The sequence below is a fragment of the Osmia bicornis genome, unplaced genomic scaffold, assembly GCF_907164935.1.
Source record: "Osmia bicornis bicornis unplaced genomic scaffold, iOsmBic2.1, whole genome shotgun sequence".
NCBI classification, from domain to species: domain Eukaryota; kingdom Metazoa; phylum Arthropoda; class Insecta; order Hymenoptera; family Megachilidae; genus Osmia; species Osmia bicornis.
The window spans coordinates 199,113-223,244 of NW_025791069.1; the positions used below are offsets into that span (position 1 = coordinate 199,113).

At 57.6% G+C, this 24,132-nt stretch overlaps 1 protein-coding gene across 1 annotated transcript; it reads right to left on the reverse strand.

The window, feature by feature from the left end:
- Positions 1-860: 860 nt before the first annotated feature.
- LOC123988675 lies at positions 861-22,489 on the reverse strand. The gene is made up of 2 exons (XM_046289428.1): positions 21,668-22,489; positions 861-926 (listed from the first exon to the last, which is right to left on the reverse strand). Exons 1-2 carry the CDS (start codon positions 22,487-22,489, stop codon positions 861-863), a joined length of 888 nt encoding a protein of 295 aa, XP_046145384.1.
- Positions 22,490-24,132: the final 1,643 nt, after the last annotated feature.

The window sequence follows — 24,132 nt, forward strand, 5'->3', positions numbered from 1 at the left end:
TGCCAAGGTGCTTTTGAAGAATTGAAGAGACATCTTGTAGAAGCTCCAGTTCTGGCCTACCCTCAACATGAGATGGATTTTATTCTTGATACGGATGCTTCGAATGTTGCAATTGGAGCAGTCCTATCTCAATTCCAGGAAGGACAAGAGAAGGTTATAGCCTTTTTCTCTAAAACGTTGGGAAAGGCTGAGAGGAATTACTAGAAGAGAGTTGTTGGCTATTGTAAAATCCATAGAGCACTTCCATCATTATCTTTATGGACGAAGGTTTCTGATAAGAACTGATCACGCTTCTTTGAGATGGCTGCTCTCATTCAAGAATCCAGAGGGGCAGACTGCGAGGTGGATTGAGCGTTTGCAAGAGTATGATTTTGAAATTAAGCATCGAGAGGGAAAGAATCACGGGAATGCGGACAGTCTTTTGAGAAGACCCTGTGAAACTTCGCAATGCAAGCCTTGTACTCGTCTGGAGGAAAAGGATCAGAAAAAGGGAAATCACATCCTCAGGACGGTTTGTAAACCCGAAAATTTTGAAGAATGGATAGAAGATCAACGGAAAGACGAGGAAATTGGTTTTATCTACGAAAGAAAGAGAGAAGGACATAAACCAGATTGGCAGGAGGTTTCCGCTCTTTCTTCTGGGGCAAAGTTTCTCTGGGCACTTTGGGACTCTTTAGAAATTCATCAGGATTTATTATTTCGAAGATGGGAGTCTGTTGATGGAAAAGAAGCTGAAGGACTATTGATTGTACCGAAGAGTAAAGTCGAAGAGGTTCTGCAAGAGTGCCACGATGCGTCTTCTGGAGGACATTTCGGAATACGTAAGACCTTGGCCAAGGTTCGACGGCGGTTTGTCTGACTTAGTCACCGAAGAAATGTTGAAGATTGGTGTCGTTGATGTCATCGTTGTACGGCGAAGAAAGGTCCTTCGGGGAAGGGAAGAGGACTCATGAAAGTCTACAACGTAGGGGCATCTTTTGAAAGGATCGCGCTCGACGTTGTTGGTCCCTTACCAAGGTTTTCTTCTGGAAACAAGTACGCGCTGGTTGTGGTGGATTATTTCACGAAGTGGCCAGAGGTGGTTCCGCTTCCGAACCAGTAAGCGACGACAATTTCCACGGCCCTGGTGAGGGAGGTGATAAGTCGGCATGGAGTACCGTTGGAGCTTCATTCTGATCAGGGTCGCAGTTTTGAGTCAACTATCTTTAAAGAGTTGATGAAGATGTTGAGAATAAAGAAAACAAGAACAATTCTTTTGCACCCTCAGTCGGATGGACTCCTGGAGCGGTTGTTGAGGACCTTAATGCAGTATTTAGCCCAAAAAGGATTGGGATGAGTGGATTCCGACGTTTTATTGGCATATCGTTCATCTCGACATGAAGTTACTCTGAATAGTCCTTCCATGCTTCTGTTGGAACGAGAATTTCACCTACTTTTGGATTTGCCCGGAGGAGCTATTGCTTTTGAATAGAAGGAAGAGACTGCTTACATCGAAGAAACAAGGAGAACTCCAGTTTGATTGGGAAGGACCCTTTGAAGGAATGAACCGGTTAAATGAGTTAATCTACCGCATATTTCGCTCCCCAAAATCTAAACATAAGGTGGTTCACGTGAATCGTTTCGCTCCATATGAACATTCACGGGGAAGAAACACCTAAATAGGGAAGGATCAAGAATAGGAGACTGAGGAGGGTGGTTCTGACGTCCTCGCCCTAGAAGAAGACGCTTCGTCGCACAAAGCCAGGGTGAAGTTTCTTTCGGCCACGGTAAACTTGCTGGCTACGCGTGTCTAAACGATGGAGGAAGTGTTGTTCTCTTCGGAGGAAGAGGGCATCCCCTCAGCCGGTGTCCCGTTTATTTTGATTTTTGTATTCGGGGTTCTGGTCATCGGACTGCGTAGTTGTGGTATGCTCCGGACCACCAGTCCATCGAGGAAAGATTTTGCTTGATGGCTGGGGAGCATCCCCCGGTAGAGTGGACCCGTTGGACTGGAATTTCTTCATCCGAGAAGACTTCGAGAGGAAGGCGTGAAGGCCCAGGAATCAAGAGGAAGGGCGAGGAACTGTCGGGACCTCCTCGAAGAAAGAAGAGTGCTAATAAGAATTGGAAATCGAAGAAAGACGAATAGGAAATTGGAGCGGTTTCTAAGCTGACTTGTTAGCACTGAACCGGCGTCATGCTCAGGGTTTTTGAGTGGTTTTCCCCTGGGACGAAGGACGAATGTCAAGACGTTAGCTGCCTGAGAGGGCCACATAGGTAACTGTTACGCTTTTGGTTTTAACCTCCTTTCAGGCAGAGGTACTAAAGAAGAGGTTAGCATCCATGGAAGACTGACAGCCCGAGGTTAGAGACTATGACTTGATTTGGCTTATTGATCGGCCTACGTGAAGATGGTTACAAGTATGAAGATGCCCGCGGTCGGGTCGACTGCTTATTGAAGGAGGGGAGCAATGTTGCGACGGTGAGAAGTTCCCGCACTTTCGACGCATCGACCGCTTCTTGATATATCGAAAGAGCCATCGACTGCCCCATCCGAAGCTGTCATCGAATCATAACGTGAAGCTATCCCTTGTTTCGAGCGGAAACACGTCACCGGATGCTTGAAGTCTCTTAGACAACCGCGCGTCTTTTGAATATCAGATTGTATCGGGAAGCCGACCTGTACGGATCTATTGCTAAACCAATTGTGTAACTGAAATATAGACAGTCTAGTTTGCTCCTGGTGTATTCATTTAACTATGGAAAGCGCGAGCTCCACTCCCCGGCGCAACAATATCATTATTCTTATATGTGCATTAGATATTTAATATACATTAAATAACAATATCATTATTACTGAATCTGTATTAGATATGTAATATACATTTAATAACAATATCATTATTAGTATATCTACATTAGATGTAATGGAATATACTGATTCATTACTACAGATCAATGTACATATAATAACAATAACATTATTACTATATCTGCATTGGATATGTAATATACATTTTATAACAATATCAATATTACTATGTGTGCATTAGATATGTAATATACATTAAATAACAACATTATTACTACTATATCTACATTAGATGTAGTGTAATATCTTGATACCTTCCTGCAGATCAAGGAACATTTAATAACAATATCGTTATTACTCTATCTGCATTACATATGTAATTCACATTTAATAACAATATCATTATTACTATATCTGCATTAGATATGTAATATACATTTAATAACAATATCGTTATTAGTACATCTACATTCGATATAATGTAATATACTGGTTCGCTACTACAGATCAATGTACATTTAATAACAATATCATTATTAGTATATCTACATTAGATATAATGTAATATACTGGTACCTTCCTACAGATCAGTGTACATTTAATAACAATATCATTATTACTATATCCACCTTAGAAATAATGTGTTCTCGGCGAGAATTAGAGTTTTCGGAAAGGCGTGGATTCCGTCTTTTCAAAGACGTGGGCGTCGAGGAGAAGATGAACGACACAGCCTTGCGGTCACTAATTGTGTATAACTAATAATTTTTACACAACGAGCCGTGAATTTAGTACTACAAAAATCACACTTGTGTTTTAATTTGGGATTACACGATTCACAGACTTCGCGGTGCAAGGCACTGAATTGAAATTAAAAATGCTCTTAACTCGAGTAAAGATAAAGCACGTGGTCGTTGCTGTTGCTTGATAATCGCTCTCTGAATTGCTTTCGCATTAATGCCGTAACCGTTCCAATTTAGGAGTTTTAATATTGGCGAGCGCTCGGATCGGTGGATAGACAGCGCAGCAGCGATTACTTTTACGTATTTGGTGAAGACGGGATTATCGATTCATGATACCGACCGAGATATTCGTACGAGTTTGAAGTGCGAAATTCGTACACGTACACACGTTACAAAGATGCAGAAACACCGTGGCCCCTTACCTTTGAGGTAACTCTGCACTATTCTAAGCTGTGTTCACTATTCGAAGCTGTAAATGCCACTTCCAGCGCAGCTGTGCAGAAGACAAACAAGAAGAAGAAGAAATATCTCGGAATATGTGCGTGTCGCCCCTTTCCTTGAGGTAAATCATCAAATATCTCGGAAAGCGTGCGAGCTATCGCAAAATCTTAAGAGACCTTTTTTGTAGGAAATTAAGTTTCCTACTATTTATGTTGTACGACATTTTTTGATCAGATGCGTAGTTTTGGAGCTATGGCTCCAAAAATCGCGGAATTTCACTGCGAATCGTTTCCAATTTACGAAAATTATCCATAAATAATGTCCAATGTTTATAATTAACACCCCGAACACCGGAAACACGACGTCGAAATGCCGCGTAACACGCACATCACGTTTTCGTTATTTAACAATAAATTAACACAATATTTAATCAAAAAACGACACAATAGCACTTCCGAACACATAATAAAAATGATTTTACCAAAAAACGCGAATAACTAAGCCGCTATCCACCGCGTTGAAAATCTAACCACGGAGCGACCAGGAAACACGTCCGCTCTGCTCGACGCGTCGAGCGGGAATCCAACCTTTTTTTTTTCGTGGGGAAATCTTCCACAAGACCCCCCGCCACCCATGGGGGAGGGCAGCGGGGGAGTGTCAGATTCCTACTGACTAAAACTTCACGGTGACCTCCTCTGGCGTATGGCAGAGGCTCCGGGACCTGATTACTATAACTCCGGAGACTCCCCCGCCATGCGCTGAAAGCGCCCCTCACCGGGGGAGTAACGATTCCCCCAGCCGGCACCAGGGTCGCACCCGGTGCGAGCTCCATCGCGGGGGAACTGCGTGCAATGGCGGCCGGGCCCCCCAGCCCGTACCGCCTGCAGTCCCCGCGCCTCAATCTCCTCACAGGCTACGGGGAGGAGCAACCCCCCGTCCGCCCGCGAGGAAGGTCGGGCGCTGTCCTTCACTACGCCGGATTCCGGTGCCGGCTATACCGCAGGACTGCGTGCAATGGCGCCCAAACCGGGCGCCTGCGGCCCGCCGAGTCGACCCCCTGTGGGCTGCGGTGATCCGTGGCCGGCCACCCTCCAGGGGGACTCCCCCGGCTCCGCTGCACCCCCGTTGCGAGGGCCAGCGCCACTCCCAGCGTGGGAGGGAGACGCCACTCTCCGCCCGGAGTCACCCGGCCCCCCAGAGGCGGACGGAGAGGTGCCCCCGATTGAGAACGGGGTCCCCACCCGCCCGCCCCCGGGTCCAACCGGGGTCCGGGCTCGCTTCGTCCGGGGCAGGAGGGTACACCGCGACCCCTCCCACCCCCACAAGTAACACCCCCCGAAAAATCTCCCCAGGAGGCGGGAGGGCACGCGGGCCCTCCCGCATTCGTCGCGCCGGGGCGGCAAATAGCGAAAGCCGCCATCCACCCCCCGGCACCCCTTATGGCGGCGGATCCCTGCGACGTCGTCGCGTCCCACGTCCGCGACCTCTCCTTGAGCGCCATGACCTCCTCGCAGAGGGTGGTCACGGCACTCCATTCTGTCTCGCCGGCAAGCATTTGTCTCATGACGCCTACCGGTGAGAGATCCTCCCCTATGTCTGCCGCCAGGGCGTGACGGGCCACCGCAAACACCGGGCACTCCGCCAGCGTGTACTGTGCTGCGACCCGCGCGCCCCGCAGAGCAAACAGTGGGGGGTCCATTCCCTGTTCCTCCGGCACAGGAACTGCCCGAACTCCCCGTGTCCGGAGAACACCTGCGTGACCCGGAACGACAGGGCGCCGTGGCCGCGGTACCGCCACTCCAATATCATCGGCAGGACCGCCCCGACGGCGCGGGTTCTGGCGGCAGCCCCCTCTGTTTGGGATCTCTGACACCTTTCCGCCGCGACCAGTCGGGCCTGGCTCCGGTGTTCCTCGACCGTCGGCCCCGGCGGGTCCTCTCCGGCCTGGCGGAGGGCTCGCGAATACCAGTATGTACTGGATTCGACCTCCGCCTGGTACCGGAGTGGGATGAGACCCGCCAGGACAATCGCCCCCTCGTAGGGGATCGTGCAGTAGCCCCGCACGATCCAGATGGCCAGCCGACGCTCCACCCGCCGCAGCAGGGTGCAGCTGTGCCTGCTGACCGCCAGATCGCCGGTCCATACCGGAGCCCCATTTAGGGCTATGGACCGGACGATTCCCACGTATAGGCGGCGAACCCTCACTCCCGGCCCCCCGAGTTTGGGCAACAGGCGGCCAAGATTGGTCGCCACCTGTTCCAATCGGGGAGCCAGGCGGTCGGAGTGAACATCGAACCGCCAGTGGCTGTCGAGATACAGACCGAGGTATCAAAGCCCCCGGCCGATCACGATCCGGCACCCCTCCGACCTCGAGCCAGAGCTGGGCCGGAGGGGCTACCCTACGCCGAGGCTCGAAGAACCACATGGCCTCGGTCTTGTGAGGAACCAGCGCCAGACCCAGCGCCCGGATCGCTCATCGCACGATGGCGACCCCCACATCGGCACGGCGGCAGGTCCTCATCCAGTCCCGCCCGGTGGCCAGCAGGTAGTAGTCATCTGCGAATACCGTGGCCCACACCCCGGGCGGGAGGATCACCCGCAGCGCGGCGTTGTACCCCACGTTCCATAAGCGGGGGCCCAGTTTGGACCCCTGGGGCACTCCGCAGTCGACCTCCCTTCAGTGCAGCGTACCGTCGCGGCCCGTGTACAGTATCCACCTGCCATCCAGGAAGGCCCCGATGATCCTCTGCAGATACGGGGGCACGTTGTGGTGAACCAGCGCCCCCCGTATCGTCCCATGGGGCAGGGTGTTGAATTGCGTTTGTAACGTCCAAGGAGACGCCAAGCGCCACCCCACTTAGGGACGTGGCCGACTCGGCGAGGGTGCGCACCCTCTGGATAGCGTCGATGGTGCTGCGACCCTCGCGAAACCCGAACTGGATGTCGGCCAGATCGGGGACAACGCTCGACAGGTGGTGGACGAGGCGGTTTGCGATGACACGCTGGAAGAGCCTTCCCACCTCGTCCAACAACACAATGGGCCGGTACGCAGAGGGACAATCTGCGGGCCGTCGGTCCTTTCGGAGGAGGACCAGCTGCCCCTCCTTCCAAATCGAGGGGAACACCCCCTGCTCCAAAGCGGCGCTGAAAAGGCGGCACAGCCTCGGACCTAGGATGCCGGTCGCGATAACCCAGGCGCGGCCGGGGATGCCGTCCGGGCCCGGGGCGGTGTCCTTGGCCCCGAGCCTTCTGACGGCATCTTCCAGCTCCTCCTCTGTGACCCCCAGGTCGGCAGACCAGGCGACGGGCTCCGCCGGCCCTTGCTGGTGGCGCGGGTGCGACGTTCCCCCGCAACTGGGGAAGAGGGTGTCTATTATCCGCGTCAGCAGCTGGGGGTCCAGGCTCTCCGAGACCGGGGGCGCCCGTGCGCGGAGCTTGCCATCAGCATCCCGTAAGTGCGCCCCCACGGGTCCTCGTCCAGAGAGCCCTGGAGCTCCTCCCAGGTCCGGGATTTCGCGTCCCTGATGGCCTGCCTCAGGGCTACCACGAAGACCTGGTAGGTGCCCCCCAGCAGATCATCTCTCGCCGGGTCGCGGACTCGAGCCCTTTGGGCGCGCTGCCACTGGCGCCGCGCGTGCCGACACTCGGATCGAAGATCCGCAATGTCGCCCGACAACCAGTGCATCGCCCTCCGGGGGGGCAGGCGCGGGGCCCGGGGCATGGGGGTGTCGCATATTGCGGTCATCGCCTCCCGGAACCACTTGGCCTCCCCCTCAACGTCCGCGACCGGCCCGGCAAGGGCTGCGGCCATCGGCATGTACTTGTCCAGTCTCTTCAGCACCCAGCGACGCAGTGGCGGGCCACGCGCCGGCCTGGGGGCGGCGGGGAGGGAGTAGCTGAAGGTGATGTATAGATGATCACTCAGCATCTCCCTCGCCGCCACCCTCCAATTTTGCACCATGCGCCCGGCCACAGGGGACGCCCAGCCCAGATCCACAATGGATTCCCCCTGAAACCTTTTTTTTTTTTTATGTGGGGGAAATCTTCGAAAGACGCCCCCAGCCCTCTTGGGGAGGAGCCGAGGGTAGTGCCGGATTTTTACCGGCTGAAACCCCCACGGTGGCCTACGCTGTGTGTTGGGGAGGGCCCCGGGACCTCTGACGAACAACACCGGGGCCCAAACACCCATGGCACGTTGACGCCGCCTTCCTCGGGGGAGGGTCTAGTTTTGGCCCTCCCCCTGCGTGCCAAACTCCGCCTCCATAGGGGGCCACACCCGATGACGGCACTCCTCGGGCCGCGTGCGAGGTCCCAGCCCCGGCCTCCTGCGGCCCTGCGGTCCTGCATAACTTTCGCGAGGCCGCGCGATCGGTGTTGGGGGAGGGGCGTTCGCCCCTCCCCGGTACTCCTCTTCCGGGGGGTGACTGGTGTCCCCCCACAGAACTCCTCTTCAGGGGGAGAGGGTGCTCCCCCCATCCTCTTCTCCCCGTTGAGGGCGGTGGTCCTGGTATGTAACATCTTCACGGCCCACCGCCCCATCTCCCTCAGGTGACGCCGTCAGGGGGTCTCCCCCTTCGACGCCCCCTCGTTCTTCTGCGGATGGGGTCGGTTCTGTCCTGACCCCGCTGCGCTTCCTCCTTCAGGGCGATGACCGTCTCGCAGTAATCGGTCACCGCCCTCCATTGATTCTCGCCAGCGAGCATCTCTTTGACAAGTGCCGCCTGCGAGATATCACCACCAACTTCGCACCGGAGCGCGTGACGGGCCCGAGCAAACGCTGGGCAGTGCTCCAGGATATGTTGCGCGGTGTCCCGCCCTGCCCCGCAGTGATGGCATGCTTCCGTCCCCTCCGCCCGGATCCAGTGCAGGAACTCACCGAAACAACCGTGTCCGGTGAGCACCTGTGTGGTCCTAAATGTGAGACTTCCGTGGCCGCGGTCCCTCCATTTCTTGAGCACTGGAAGGACCGCCCCGGCCACGCGCTGTGTGGTGGCGCCGCTCTCGACGAGCTCGCGTCGCCACCGATCCAGGGATCTCTGCCGGGCCTGGCGCCTAATCCTAGCAACAGCTTCGGTCATCTGTTCTGGCGGGATCCCGTCCAGACGAAGGGCACGCAGACGCCAGAAGACTTTGGCGTCACCCTCTACCTGGAACTTGAAGGGGACAACCCCCGCCAGGCTCATCGCCGCCTCGTAGCGGACCGTGCGGTAACCTCTGATTACCCTGATGTCTATCCTCCTCTCAGCCCGGCGCAGCAGTTGCTGGCTGCGCCGGGAATCCATCAGGTCGTTCGCCCATATGGGCGCACTATAGAGGGCCATGCTCCGCACGATCCCCACGTAGAGACGGCGAACCTTCTCGTTGAGCCCCCCGATATTGGGCAGTAGACGGGCAAGCGCGTTGCTTGCCCTGTCTAGTCTAGGGGCCAGACGACCGAAGTGCTGCTCGAAACGCCAGTGGCTGTCCAGGTGGAGGCCCAAGTACCTGTGGCCCTTCCCATCCTGGACGTCGACTCCACTCACATGGACCACCGACTGGGGCGGTGGCGCAACCCCACGCCGAGGCGATTAAAACCACATCGCCTCGGTTTTGTGGGGAGCTAGCTGAAGCCCCAGCCGCCGAATCCCCGCGGCAACGGCAGCGACTCCAATCTAGGCGAGGCGGCTAGTCCTTTTCCACCCCCGACCGACCGCCAACATGTGCGTATCATCTGCGAAGCACGTGAGGCTCACACCGGTCGGGAGCTCGACCCGCAAGACCGGGTCGTACCCCAGGTCCCAAAGTGTGGGACCTTTCGCAGAACCCTGGGGTACGCCACAGTCCGTGTCCCTCTCGTGCATCTGGCGTACACAATCTTCCTGTCCCGGAGGTAGTCGCCGACAATCCTCTTCATGTAGGGGGGCGCCTTGTGGCGTATCAGCGCCCCCCTTATCGTCCCGTGAAGCAGGGTGTTGAAGGCGTTGACGATGTCTAGACTAACGCCTAACGCCACCCTGCCCCGGGACGTGGCCGAGTCACAGCCGGAGCGCATCGACTGGATTGCGTCGATAGTGCTGCTCCCCCGCCTGAAGCTATGTTGCGACTCGGCCAAGTCGGGACCCTCCTGGGACAGGTGCTGGACGAGGCGGGGTACCAGAATCCGCTCGAACAACTTCCCCACCTCGTCCAACAGCACGATGGGCCGCTAGGCCGAGGGACTGTCGGCGGGTCGCCCATCCTTCCGGATGAGGACTAACCGCCCCGTCTTCCACTGTTCTGGGAAGACTCCATCCTTAATGCAGGCGCTGAAGAGGCGTCTCAAACTCGGACCGAGGACGCGTAGAGCCTTCACCCAGGCACGGCCGGGGACGCCGTCGGAGCCCGGAGCAGTGTTCCGGGCCCCATCCGTTTAATCGCCCCGGCCAGCTCCTCCTCCGTGACCCCCAGTTCGTCGGAACGAGCCACCTCCTCGTGGTCCGGCGGGGGGCGGGTGTGTTCACTCTATCGTAGGAACAAAGTGTCGACTACCCGTCCCAAAACCTAGGGGTCGAGGCTCTCCGTGACCGGGGGCGCCCAGGGCTTAAGCTTGCCCATCACCATTTTGTATGGGCGCCCCCATGGGTCCTTCTGGAGAGAGCCTAGGAGTTCGTCTCATGACCGGGATTTAGACTCCCTGATGGCTGCCTGTAGGGCAGTCTCCAAACCTCGGTACTGCCCGTAGAGATCCTCCTCCCTCGCTGGGTCGCGGAATGTCCTTCTTCTGCGGGCCCTTTGCCACTGGCGACGGGCTGCGAAACAATCTCGTCTCAAATCACCAATTTCGCCCGTCCACCAGCAGGCGGCCCGGTTGGGGAGGTTCTTAGCCCGGGGCATAGCGGCGTCGCACACTGCCTTCATGGCTCCCCGGAACCATTCTACCTCCTCCCCAATGTCCGCGACCGGCCCGGCAGGTGTTGGCAGCGAGGCCAGAGCGAGGGCTGCAGCCATCAGCACGTCCTCGTCCATCCTCTTCAGCGCCCATCGTAGCGGTGGTGGTCCACAGGGGCGGCGGGCGGTGGTCGTAAGGTCGAGGCGGATGTATAGATGGTCACTAAGTGTGACCGCCTCTTCCACCACCCTCCATCTCTGCACCATACGCGCGGCCAGGGGAGTAGCGAAAGACAGATCGACTATAGACTCCTCCTGGGCACGCACGCAGGTGCTAACAGACCCCACATTGTGCAGGTGGATTCCCAGCAGCGCCGCCCAATTTACAACCGCCCTTCCTCTCGCGTCTGTCCTCGGTGAGCCCAAAAGTGACGCATGGGCATTAAAGTCCCCGAGGACTAGCACTGGCCGGGGGGAACAACGGGAGACAAAGTCCCCCACCCGGTCCAGGTACTGTTCATATTGCGCGAGAGGCCATCTGGGCGGGGCATAGAGCCCCACCACCGCTATTTCACCCCACAGCACGCTGACGAACCCCCGGCCCCGTTCCAGTGGCGCGGGGTGTGGGGATACTGCGGTGCCAATAATCGCCACGGAGCCATCCTCGTCCCCGAACCAATCTGGTCTGTCGAAGACTCGGTACGGCTCCGCGGCCACCGCCAACCCAGCCTTCCACTCGGCCAGGGTTTGGAACAACATGTCCTGAGCCCTGGCTGATTGGTTCAAGTTGGCCTGAAGTATAGGGCCCTTGGGCCTCATACCTAGGCTTTACGAGCCGCCTCCGCGGCATTTTTACTCGCCTACGTGGCAGGGGGATTTTTCTTGCCCCCCTTCTTCGACTCCGCAGGCTTGGTCCTTGATGCCTGTTCCTTGGGGGCTGTTCCTGCCCCTTCAACGGCACTATTCTTCTTCCTCTGGGAGGACGAGGGGGCACAACCTTTTGCCCCCAATCGATGCCTCGCGGGCCGCCCCAGGTCCGCACAGAGGGGGCACCGCGGGGTAGCGCTACACTTGCTAGCCACGTGGCCCGACTCTCCGCACGCATAGCAGCGGTCGGACCTATCAGCTTCGCAGGTGCATCGCTGCCTAAACCCGGGTATCCACCAGTATCAAACGCCCGTATCGTATCACCGTTCCGAACCCTTTTGAATAGGCAGACGTTGCCTCGTTGCATGAAACGGCATGCTGCGGCGCGGACAACATTTCTTCGTTTCTTGATATAAACGGTTAGGCAATAGGACTGGGCCACTACAGGCGAGGAGTTTCGTTTTGCTGCGTGGCGTTCCAAAGGAACGGAGGCAACGGATCCATCCGAAAAATTTGTCGATTCTTTGCTGTTGCATCGAAGGAAAGGTTCATGCGTTGGCACTTGACATAGCGTTTCGTGCCGTCACTTGGGTTTCAATTTATTTGAAATCTTGCGGTATTATTGGATTCATTTCAAAAGCGATGAAATTATTTATGAATTTAATCTAATTTAATTTAGACAAATTTTATCGTCTAAATATATTTAAACAGATCAATTATCTTCGGTGCTACGCTGTACATAAAAGAGCAATGTTAATAATCACCTGTGTGATTATTGAAAAAGGACAATGTTAATTTTCCAGAGATTTTTCCGTTGCCGAGTATCGAAAGTTCTATTGGTCTGTGATACGGAGGCGAAGGAACGGGCCGATCCGAAAATTGTCGGTTTCTTGTCGTTCAAAGGATTGGTTCGGAAACCACTTGAAACGTAAAAACAACATACCCAGGCGAAGGACCGAAATGCTATGTCAAGTGGAAACATGACACTTGAGGCACGAGATAATATGATTTGGAATTGGATACATCAGTGACATAATACTACTGCAACGACTGAACTTTGTTATTTTTCATTTTTTTCTTAACAAACTGTTACCAAGATATTTGTGACGTTTTTCTGATTAAAATGATACCAAACACGATATGAGCAGGAGCTCCGGTGCCGATCGTTGCTGAAGAAAAATGGCCTTTCCTCGTGGAACGTCAGGTGGGCGTGATGACATCTAGGATAAGCCACATCATCATTATCAACCAACCATGGTGGACGAAGATGGACACGGTCAGCCGTAGAGATACGATATCCCGGTTCCTGGCCGTGTCGAAGAGCAAGCTCCTGCCCTGGCAGGTGAACACATGACGCGACCACCCGGAATGGGCTTACTTCGGTTCCTGGTCGTGGCCGAAGAAAAATCCTGTGCCTTACCGTACAGGTTGAAAATGTCCTACCGCTGGATCGGAGGGGCAACGGCGTGGATCCGCAGATGCCCCATGTGCCTAGCGCATGGCGTTTTTGCGGGCGGCCGCAATAACGCGAAATGCGCTGAAGTGCCGAAGCGTCGTTGTGGCTATACGCTGGTATTCCTTTATGAATGCTAACGAGTGAGAAGGTGCCGGCGGCCCACGTTAGGGGAGACGTTGTAGTGGGTAGTATGTCCAGCCTCGGGAGTGCCCACTCTGGGCTGCCCGTCTAGGTCGCCCTTTCAGGGCTGTGGCCTACTCTTGGGCTAAACTCAACCCTTAAGGGTTGGGTTGCCAGGTTGCCCCCTTCTGGCGTTGCCTCTTTGGGTTTGCCCTCTCCTCACGGGCGCCAGGCTGCCCCTTCAGGGCGGACATGAGTCCCACACTGCCCGGGTCCCCTCTAGCCGAATAGACGAAAAGGGGAACCAACCCGCGCGTGCGCAAACGCATTTCCTCTTCCAACTGAACCAAAAAAAAAAAAAAGTGGCGCGTCTCCAGGTGGCGGATAGGGGAATGCTGGCCATGCACTTTTCGGAGTGCATGCAGGGTAGGAGTGAAATAAAATAGCTCCCGCGGACCAAGCTCCAAGGGAAGGAAAACCCATCAAAACCTCCCCTGTGACTGCGGCATAGAATACAGACACGGTAAACCCTGCCTGTCGTACAAGGCGACTGAAACGGGGGCGTTTGCTGCTGTCGAAGTAGCCTCGCAGATAACCCGGCGCGATGCCGGTGGGATCTACGGATCCTGGCAGGGCCTCCCTTGCCGGTAAGGCCTGGGTCGGAGAGGCGAAAAGGCGGCTGCAGCGTCGTTCAGTTCTCCAGGGGCCAGGCTGCGTGGCAGTCTGGCGCGGGTAGCGAACCCGGAGTGCCCTAGCAATTATACCGTAATCCAGTGGTCACGTTTCGCTGGAACGGGAGGCTTGCCTTAACCGACCGGCCTGCGAGGATGACAATCTCTTCAAAAATCCCTAGCCCCAAGCTGCGGCACCCGGTGAGGAGGGCGCCCCTGGAGTTAGCACCAGAGGTGGCTGGTGGGTGCACCAGTCTCTAGCGACCAACCACGGGTGTATCTGCCTTACCCAGGTAAGGCGGCTCTGCCTGGGAGGACCTAGGATCCGACCTTCTCCTGGGACGAACATGGAAAAGTCTACAAACCAAAAACAAAACGCAGGACGGGACGAAACGATGACAAACCAGGCAAGGGAACCTGACACGGTCAGGTCAGCGAGGGATGAGGAGACGGCGCAGCCGGGGCCCAGGAGGGCCGCGGCTCCCGCTCGGTCCAGAAGGGCGCGAGCCATGTCGGCGGGATCCACCAGGGGCAGCAGGGCTCCTGCTGCTGCCTCTGACAGGGGATTCTGGCGACAGCCGGTTGACAGCGAGGAGGAGTCGGATGGGTCGGTGATCGCGGTGCCACCCACGACCCCCAGCACCTCGGCTGTGGCAAAGAGGGGACGCCCCTATACATCGGGGGACTACGTGGCCCTTGCCGCGAAGAAAGAAGAATTGCTGCGTCTACAGCGGGAGGAGATGGAGCTCCAGGCAACTAGGGAGTTGCTGGACGTCGGCGCGGTCCCCCGCCAGCCAAGCCGGTCGGCCCTGAAGCTGAGGGAGGCGGAGGAAATCGCGCTGGTGGTGCGCCAACTCCCCTCGCCAGACCTTGTGGCGCGCGCCGTAATGGTCGACAAGATCGCGGGGTGCTCCAAAAACCTCAAGGGCACGTGTGTCCGTGCCCTCAGGGAGGCATCCCGCGAAGTGGAGGCGGTCGTAAACGAGCTGGGGCTGAGGGCCGCGCGGCAACGCGACGACCGCGAAACGGAGGAGCACAGGGCCCAATTACAGCTCCGCGACGCCAAAATAGCATCACAACTGGAGGAGATTGTGACGTTGGGGCGGTAGCTGGGGGCTCTCCCCTGACACCTGGAAGGCGTCGCGGCCGGCGTCCCCGCTGGAGCAGGAGGCCCGGCCGAAGAGGAGCTGTCGGAGGGCTACCACGTTGGAGGAGACGGAGGACCCCGCCCCGGTGCGTTCACCCTCGCCTGCCGCGACCGCAGGGGGGCGGGCCGTGGAAGACCCCACCGAGCACGTGGCCCCGGCCGCCAAGGGGGGGGCGGGGCGTCGGGGACGGCCGCGCTCATGGATGGCATCGCTGCCCTCGTCGCGCGGAGCGTGGTCGACCTCCGGCGGGAGCTCGTCGGGGAGCGGGCTCGCCGGGTGCACCCCTCCTGCCACCTCTGAACGGCAGGGGAACGGGCAGAGGCAACAGCGCGGGGATCCCACGACATCCGGGGGAACACCGCAGCCCCAGAAAAAGGGTTCGAGGGCGGCTGGGACTCGCGCGCTTTCCCGCCCTACGGCCTCCTCCGGCTCGTTCGTTGCCGACAGGATGGCAAAAATCCAGGAGGACCACCGCCAGGAGACCGAGGTGTGGTCCAAGGTGATAGGCCGCAAAGCCAAGAAGGCAGAGGCGGCGAAGAAGAAGGGTGTGGCGCCGGCTACACGAAAGGAGGGAAGCGCGGGGGGCAAGGCAACAAAGGAGGCCACAAAGAAGCCCCGCCTCGTCCGCCCACCCAAAACCTTGGTGGTCACGCTAACGGTCGCGCCCGGGGCGAAGACCACTTGCTGTGAGGCCATGATCAGGGCCAGGCAGGAGGTCGACATCACGGAGATCGGCATCACCGATCTCCGGCCCAGGCGTGCGATCCCAAGGACGAGACCGCCGGGACGGAGAGGGCGGCAAAAGCGGCGGCCCTGGCTAGCCGCCTCCTCGGCCTGCCCAGCCTTAACGCGTGCCCAGTTAAGATGGGGAGATCCGCCTCATCGGGCTAGACGATTTGGTCACCCGGGAGGAGGTAGCAGCGGCGGTGGCAACCGGAGGAGCCTGCACCGCGGAGGAGGTCAAGGGGGGATATTCGCGCCCCACCCCGTGGCCTGGGGAGGGTCTGGGTGTGGTGCCCGCTCACCGCAGCCAACAAGGTCGTCGACGCGGGGAGGCTGAGGGTCGGTTGGTCCGTAGCACGGATCGAGACCCTGGGGGCTCGCCCCCTGCAGTGCTACGGCTGCCTGGAGACTGGACATGTCACGCAGCGGTGTCCCTGCGGGGTCGATCGTTCGGATCGCTGCTTCAACTGCGGCGATCTGGACCATCGAGCCAGTGGCTGTACGGCCCCGCCGCGGTGCCCCCTGTGCACCGATTCAGGGCGGCCCGCGGGGCACAGGATGGGGACCAGAGGATGCCCGTCGGTCTCCGCGAAGAAAGGGCGGAAGAAGTCCGCCAAAAAGTCGAGCGCGAAGCAGTCCCCGGCTGCATCGCCCACTGGGGTAGCGGGCCCCAGCAACGCATGAGCAGCTGTGGAAGGAGCGGTGGAGCCGGCGCGCAATGGGGCCTAAGAGTCCTTTCCTGCAGGCCAACATCAACCACTCGGCCGGGGCGCAGGACCTTTTGCTACAAACCCTGGCCGAGTGGCAGATTGAGGTTGCGGTGGTGTCGGAGCCGTACCGCGAACTGGACCGACCCAACTGGTTCGGCGATGCGGCGGGCTCCGCCGCCATCGTCCTGGGGGGTCGGCACGTCCCCCCGCCCGCCGATGTCTTAGCACGGGGGCGGGGTTTCGTGGCCGTTGACTGGGTGGGCTTAGCAGTGGTGGGCATGTACGCGCCGCCCAGCTGGTCCCTGGAGCGGTTAGAGGAGTTCCTGGACCGGTTGAGGAGCGTCGTGGTTAGCTCCCACACCCGGCCGACGTTGGTCCTCGGGGATTTCAACTCCAAGGCCGAAGCCTGGGGTTCCCCGAGGACCGACGCGAGAGGAGGGGCGGTACTGCTCTGGGCGGCTGGCGCGGGGCTTCTGCTCCTGAACAGGGGCTCCGCCAGCACCTGCGTTCGCGCTCAGGGGGAATCCATTATGGATCTGGGCTGGGCGTCCCCTGTGGCCGGGCGCATGGTACAAAATTGGAGGGTAGCGGCGCGGGAGACGCTGAGTGATCATCTATACATCACCTTCGGCTACTCCCTCCCCGCTGCTCCCCGGCCGGCGCGTGGCCCGCCACTGCGTCTGGCTGGGTGCTGAGGAGGCTGGACAAGGACATGCTGATGGCCGCAGCCCTTGCCGTGTCCTGGCCAACTCTTCCGGCCGGGCCAGTCGTGGACGTTGAGGGGGAGGCCAAGTGGTTCCGGGAGGCGATGACCGCAATATACGACACCGCCATGCCCCGGGCCCCGCGCCTGCCCCCCCGGAGGGCGGTGTACTGGTGGTTGGGCGACATTGCGGATCTCCGATCCGAGTGTCAGCACGCCCGGCGCCAATGGAAGCGCGCCCGAAGCGCTCGAGTCCGCGACCCGGCGAGGGAGGATCTGCTGAGGGGCACATACCAGGTCTTCGTGGTAGCCCTGAGGCAGGCCATCAGGGACGCGGAATCCCGGGCGTGGGAGGAGCTCCAGGGCTCTCTGGACGAGGACCCGTGGGTGCGCCCTTACCGGATAGTCATGGGCAAGCTCCGCGCACGGGCGCCCCCGGTCTCGGAGAGCCTGGACCCCCAGCTGCTGACGCGGGTAATAGACACCCTCTTCCCCCGTTCCGGGGGAACGTCGCACCCGCACCACCAGCAAGGGCCGGCGGAGCCCGTCGTCTGGTCCGCCGACCTGGGGGTCACAGAGGAGGAGCTGGACGATGCCGTCAGAAGGCTCGGGGCCTAGCACACCGCCCCGGGCCCGGACGGCATCCCCGGCCGCGCCTGCGTTATCGCGTCCGGCATCCTAGGTCTGAGGCTGTGCCGCCTCTTCAGCGCCGCTTTGGAGCAGAGGGTGTTCCCCTCGATTTGGAAGGAGGGGCGGCTGCTCCTCCCCCGAAAGGACGGACGGCCCGCAGATTCTCCCTCTGCGTACCGGCCCATTGTGCTGTTGGACGAGGTGGGAAAGCTATTCGAGCGTGTCATCGCAAACTGCCTCGTCCACCACCTGTCGAGCGTTGGCCCCGATCTGGCCGACATCCAGGTCGGATTTCGCAAGGGTCGCAGCACCATCGACGCTATCCAGCGGGTGCGCACCCTCGCCGAGCCGGCGTCGTCCCGGGGTGGGGTGGCGCTGGGCGTCTCCTTGGACGTTACAAACGCGTTCAACACCCTGCCCCATGGGACGATACGGGGGGCGCTGTTTCACCACAACGTCCCCCCGTATCTGCAGAGGATCATCGGGGCCTTCCTGGATGGCAGAGGGATACTGTACACGGGCCGAGACGGTACGCAGCACTGGAGGGAGGTCGACTGCGGAGTGCCCCAGGGGTCCAAACTGGGCCCCCCCTTATGGAACGTGGGGTACAACACGGCGCTGCGGGTGATCATCTCGCCCGGGGTGTGGGCCACGGTATTCGCAAATGACTACTACCTGCTGGCCACCAGGCGGGACTGGTTGAGGACCTGCCGCCGTGCCGAGGTGGGGGTCGCCATCGTGCGAAGAGTGATCCGGGCGCTGGGTCTGGCGCAGGCTCCTCACAAGACCGAGGCCATGTGGTTCTTCGAGCCTCGGCGTGGCGTAGCCCCTCCGGCCCAGCTCTGGCTCGAGGTCGACGGGTGCCGGATCGTGATCGGCCGGGGTCTTCGATACCTCGGTCTGTATCTCGACAGCCACTGGCGGTTCGATGTTCACTTCGACCGCCTGGCTCCCCGATTAGAACAGGTGGCGACCAATCTTGGCCGCCTGTTGCCCAACCTCGGGGGGCCGAGAGTGAGGGTTCGCCGCCTATACGTGGGAATCGTCCGGTCCATAGCCCTATTCGGGACTCCGATGTGGGCCGGCGATCTGGCGGTCAGCAGGCACAGTTGCACTCTGCTGCGGCGAGTGGAGCGCCGGCTGGCCATCAGGATCGTGCGGGGCTACTGCACGACATCCTACGAGGGAGCGATGGTCCTGGCGGGTCTCATCCGACTCCGGTACCAGGCGGAGGTCGAATCCAGTACATACTGGTATTCGCGAGCCCTCCGCCAGGCCGAGGAGGACCCGCCGGGGAGGAACACCGGAGCCAGGCCCGACTGGTCGCAGCGGAAAGGTGGCAGAGATCCCTAACAGTGGGGGCTGCCGCCGGTACCCGCGCCGTCGGGGCGGTTCTGCCGATGACATCGGAGTGGCGGGACCGCGGCCACGGCGCCCCGTCGTTCCGGGTCACACAGGTGCTCTGCGGACACGGGGTGTTCGGGGAGTTCCTGTGCCGGAGGAACAGGGAATGGACCCCCCACTGTTGGCTCTGCGGGGCGGCGCAGGCCGCCGCACAGCACAGGCTGGCGGAGTTCCCGGTGTTTGCGGTGGCCCGCCACGCCCTGAAGGCAGAAATAGGGGAGGATCTCTCGCCGGCAGGCGTCGTGAGACAGATGCTTGCCGGCGAGACAGAATGGAGGGCCGTGCGGGGGAGCGATGGCAGTTTTCGCTATTTGCCCCCTCGGCGCGACGGATGCGGGACGGGGTAGTGAAGCGGGAGGGCCCGCGTGCCTCGGGCCCGCGTTCCTCGGGAGATTTCACGGGGGGTGTTTCTTGTGGGGGTGGCAGGGTTCGCGGTGTACCCTCCCGCCCCGAACGAAATGAGCCCGGACCCCGGTCGGACCCGGGGGCGGGCCGGTGGGGACCCCGTTCTCAATCGGGGGCCCCTCTCCGACCGCCTCTGGGTGGCCGGGTGACTCCGGGCGGAGAGTAGCGTCTCCCTCCCAGGCTGGGAGTGGCGCTGGCCCCCCAGGGAGGGGGGGCAGCGGAGCCGAGGGAGTCCCCCTGGAGGGTGGCCGGCTACGGCTCAGGAAGCCGCCGGAGCGAAGGACAGCGCCCGACCATCCTCGCGGGCGGGCGGGGGGTTGCTCCTCCCCGTAGCCTGTGAGGAGATCGAGGCGCGGGGACTGCAGGCGGTACGGGCTGGGGGGCCCGGCCGCCAATGCACGCAGTTCCCCCGCGATGGAGCCGGCACCGGCTGCTATCCCTGGTGCCGGCTGGGGGAGTTGTTACGCCCCCGGAGAGGGGCGCTTTTAGCTCACGGCGTGGGAGGCTCCGGAGTTATAGTAATCAGGTCCCGGAGCCTCTGCCATACGCCAGAGGAGGTCGCCGTGGGGTTTTCGTCAATAGGAATCTGACACTCCCCCGCTGCCCTCCCCCATGGGTGGCGGGGGGTCTTATGTAAGATTTCCCCACGAAAAAAAAAAGGTAGGATTCCCGCTCGACGAGTCGAGAAGAGCGGACGTCTTTCGTGGTCGCTCCGTGGTTAGATTTTCAACGCGGTGGATAGCGGCTTAGTTATTCGCGTTTTTTCGTAAAATCATTTTTATTATGTGTTCGGAAGTGCTATTGTGTCGTTTTTTCATTAAATATTGTGTTAATTGATTGTTGAATAAGGAAAACGTGATGTGCGTGTTACGCGACATTTCGACGTCGTGTTTCCGGTGTTCGGGGTGTTAATTATAAACATTGGACATTATTTAAGGATAATTTTCGTAAATTGGAAACGATTCGCAGTGAAATTCCGCGTTTTTTGGAGCCATAGCTCCAAAACTACGCATCTGATCAAAAAATGTCGTACAACATAAATAGTAGGAAATTTAATTTCCTACAAAAAAGGTCTCTTAACATTTTGCGATAGCTCGCACCGCTTCCGACATATCTGCAGATGTACCTCAAGGAACGGGGCGTGACGCACATATTCCGAGATATTTCTTCTTCGGCTTGTTCTTCTTCTCCACAGCTGCGCTGGACGTGGCATTTACAGCTGGGAATAGTGAATACAGCTTCGAATAGTGCAGAGTTACCTCAAAGAAAGGGGCCACGGTGTTTCTGCATCTTCATAACGTGTGTACGTGTACGATTTTCGCACTTCAAACTCGTACGAATATCTCGGTCGGTAACATGGATCGATAATTCCGTCTTCACCAAATACGTAAAAGTAATCGCTGCTGCGCTGTCTAACCACCGATCCGAGCGCTCGCCAATATTAAAACTCCTAAATTCGAACCGTTACGGCATTAATGCGAAAGCTATTGAGAGAGCGATTATCAAGCGACAGCAACGACCAGGAGCTTTATCTATACTCGAGTTTAGAGCATTTGTAATTTCAATTCAGTGCCTTGCACCGCGAAGTATGTGAATCGTGTAATCCCAAATGAAAACACAAGTGTGATTTTTGTAGTGCTACATTCACCGGCTCATTTTGTAAAAAATATAGGTTATACACAATTAGTGACCGCTAAGCTGTGTCGTTCATCTTCTCCTCGACGCCCACGTCTTTGAAAAGACGGAATCCACGCCTTTTCCGAAAACTCTAATTCTCGCCGAGAACGCATTATTTCTAATGTGGATATAGTAATAATGATATTGTTATTAAATGTACACTGATCTGTAGGAAGGTATCAGTATATTACATTATATCTAATGTAGATACACTAATAATGATACTGTTATTAAATGTACATTGATCTGTAGTAACGAACCAGTATATTACATTATATCGAATGTAGATATACTAATAATCTTGATGAGATTCGTTGGTGATCTGGAGCCTTTACCATGTGTCCCAATTCTTCGTACTCTTTCATGAACTCGACGTAGAGCTGGTTGTATGTTGAATCCTTGGAGAGTCGTCGCAACGTGCTTTGTAGACATCTTTGAGCAATCTTGTGTGAATTGCCTATGAGCGATGCTGGTGCCTTGAGTGGAATGCGAACGATGTACCTTCCAGTGTGATCACGAGTGTGAGTCGCACAGAAATGTGATTCGCATTCTTCTTCCTCCGGAGTGAGCGTGCTTGGAGTATCCATTGGTGATTCCTCTTGAACCCAGAATTTGGTGAGCAGCTCTTGCAGATTGCTCTGGTCGTCTTGAGCAACTGCAAAATGTGAATAATGAGTATTTGCATGTGATTCGTTGACTGGGCCAATGACGAGCCATCCAAAAATGGAAAGTTGAGCAATTGGTGTTGTTGGTGAGCCCTTGATGATATTTGGCTTGATGATCCTTCCGTAGAAATCCGCTCCAATGATTAAATCGACTGGTCGTGGTGTCAAGAAATCATTGTCCGCCAACCTCAATTTTCTAATGTGAGGCCAATCCGGAGTTCTCATTGAGAACGATGGCAGGATTGTCGATACGGCTGTGAGCACGTGCGCCTGGATGCAGACAGTCTGTTGTGAATGCATTGATTGGAGTGTGACAGTGACCACACCCTTTGTTTCAGTTGATTTTGTTCCACCAACACCAATGATTGTGATGGATGATCTGTGTCTCCGAAGGTTGAGCAGACGGGTGAGTTCTTCGGAGATGAACGAGATTTCGGAACCTGGATCGATTAAGATGCGGATTTGGTGAGCTGTTGTTGAGGTGGTGAGCATAGCTTGAGCGGTTGCGAGGAGAGTTTTGTGATCTGATGCTTTGACGGCTGCACCGAGTTTCTACTCGGTGGTTTGAGCGGATGAGGAGGCTGATCTGGATGAGCCGGCTTGAACTGGAGCAGGTTTGGGCTCGCCTTCGTGTATCATGGTGTGGTGTTGCCCTCCACAGTGTTTGCACTTTTGAGCAGATTTGCACGAGCGGACGCTGTGCCTGCCCAAGCAGTTGTAGCACAGGCGCTTGCTTTCAACGCACTGCGCTCGCACCTTGGGCGTCATGCTCCTAAAGAGTGCGCATGCAACAATGTAATGTTGCCCTCCGCAACAATCGCAGCATTCGAAAGGCGATGGTCGCTCTAAGTCGGGCCTCTCGGGTGCCGTTCGGGTGTCTGTCGAGCTGGCGCTGCAGCTACTGCAGCGTGAGCTGGCCTTCGGAGCTGCGTGGGTTGAGCTGCTTGCCGCGCTGGTGCCGCTCTTGGTTGAACTGCCTTCGCCTGGTCCTCGCTTAGCGACTCCAAGGTCCTCACACGGGCGGTGACGAATTCCACCAGCGAGTCGAACCTTGGAAACTCAGTCGTCGCCCCGAGCGACGACTCCCACCTCTCCTTGGTCGTACGGTCCAGCTTGCGGCTAACCTGATGCACCAGCATACAGTCGCCTAGTGTTCCCGCATCCACCAAATTGAGCACCGCGTTTCTTGTTTCCAGCGCTGTTGAGATGAGCTGGCTCAGGCTCTTTGCTTGCTCGGCTGCCATGGTCGGCGGTCCAGCATGTAGTGACGCCAGTTGGTCTAAGTGCGCTTGGATGAGCCGGCGCTTGTTCTCATAGCGGCTCTTGAGCTGGGCGATGGCTGAATTGAGCGATGATCCGGTGAGCGATAGGTTCGATATGATCTTGAGCGGCTCTCCTCGCAGGCATCCCTTGAGGTAATAAAATTTCTGGACGTCGTCTAAGTCCTCTCTGTTGATCACTACAGACGTGAACAGATCGATGAAAGACGGCCAGTCTGTATAGCTGCCATTGAATTTAGGCAGTGCGATGTCAGGTAGCTTAGATTGAGCTGGCGTCTTGTTTGGTTGCTCTGTCTGTTGAACCGGTCGTTGAGCCGTGAGCCTGGCCATCTCCTTGGCGATCAGGGACTTAGCGTCGGAGTGAGCGTCCTGCATCTGCTCATGAAGTTCCTCGTTGAAGTATGGGTGATCCGTCATCGAGGAGGGCCACACCACCTCGAAGTAAGCGTGCTCTTTCCCAAATGCTTTCAGGGCCTCGTCGGCCTGCTGCTTCAGGTCGTCGAGCTCTTCCTTCGAGAGCTGGCCCGAATTCTCGTGAAGCTTAGTGAGCAGACGCCTCATTGAGCGGAGCCGTCCCTGCTGCGTCTTGACCTTGAGCTGCAGATCAACAGGCAGAGAGGAAGGTGCACTGGCGCGTGTCGCATGTTGATGCGGCGACGGTGTTCGGCGCGCTGGTTCCGTCGCAGCCAGAGCGGGAGATGAGCGGCCTGATGCGCCTTTTTCCGGCACCTCTAGCGACTCCTTGGAGCTGTTCATCTCACTCCATTTTTCTGAGGGCTTCGTTTGATGAGCCATCGTTGATCAAGGGTGAGCGAGTTGGTGAGCGTTCGTTGAGCGGTAGTCTTCTTTATCGAC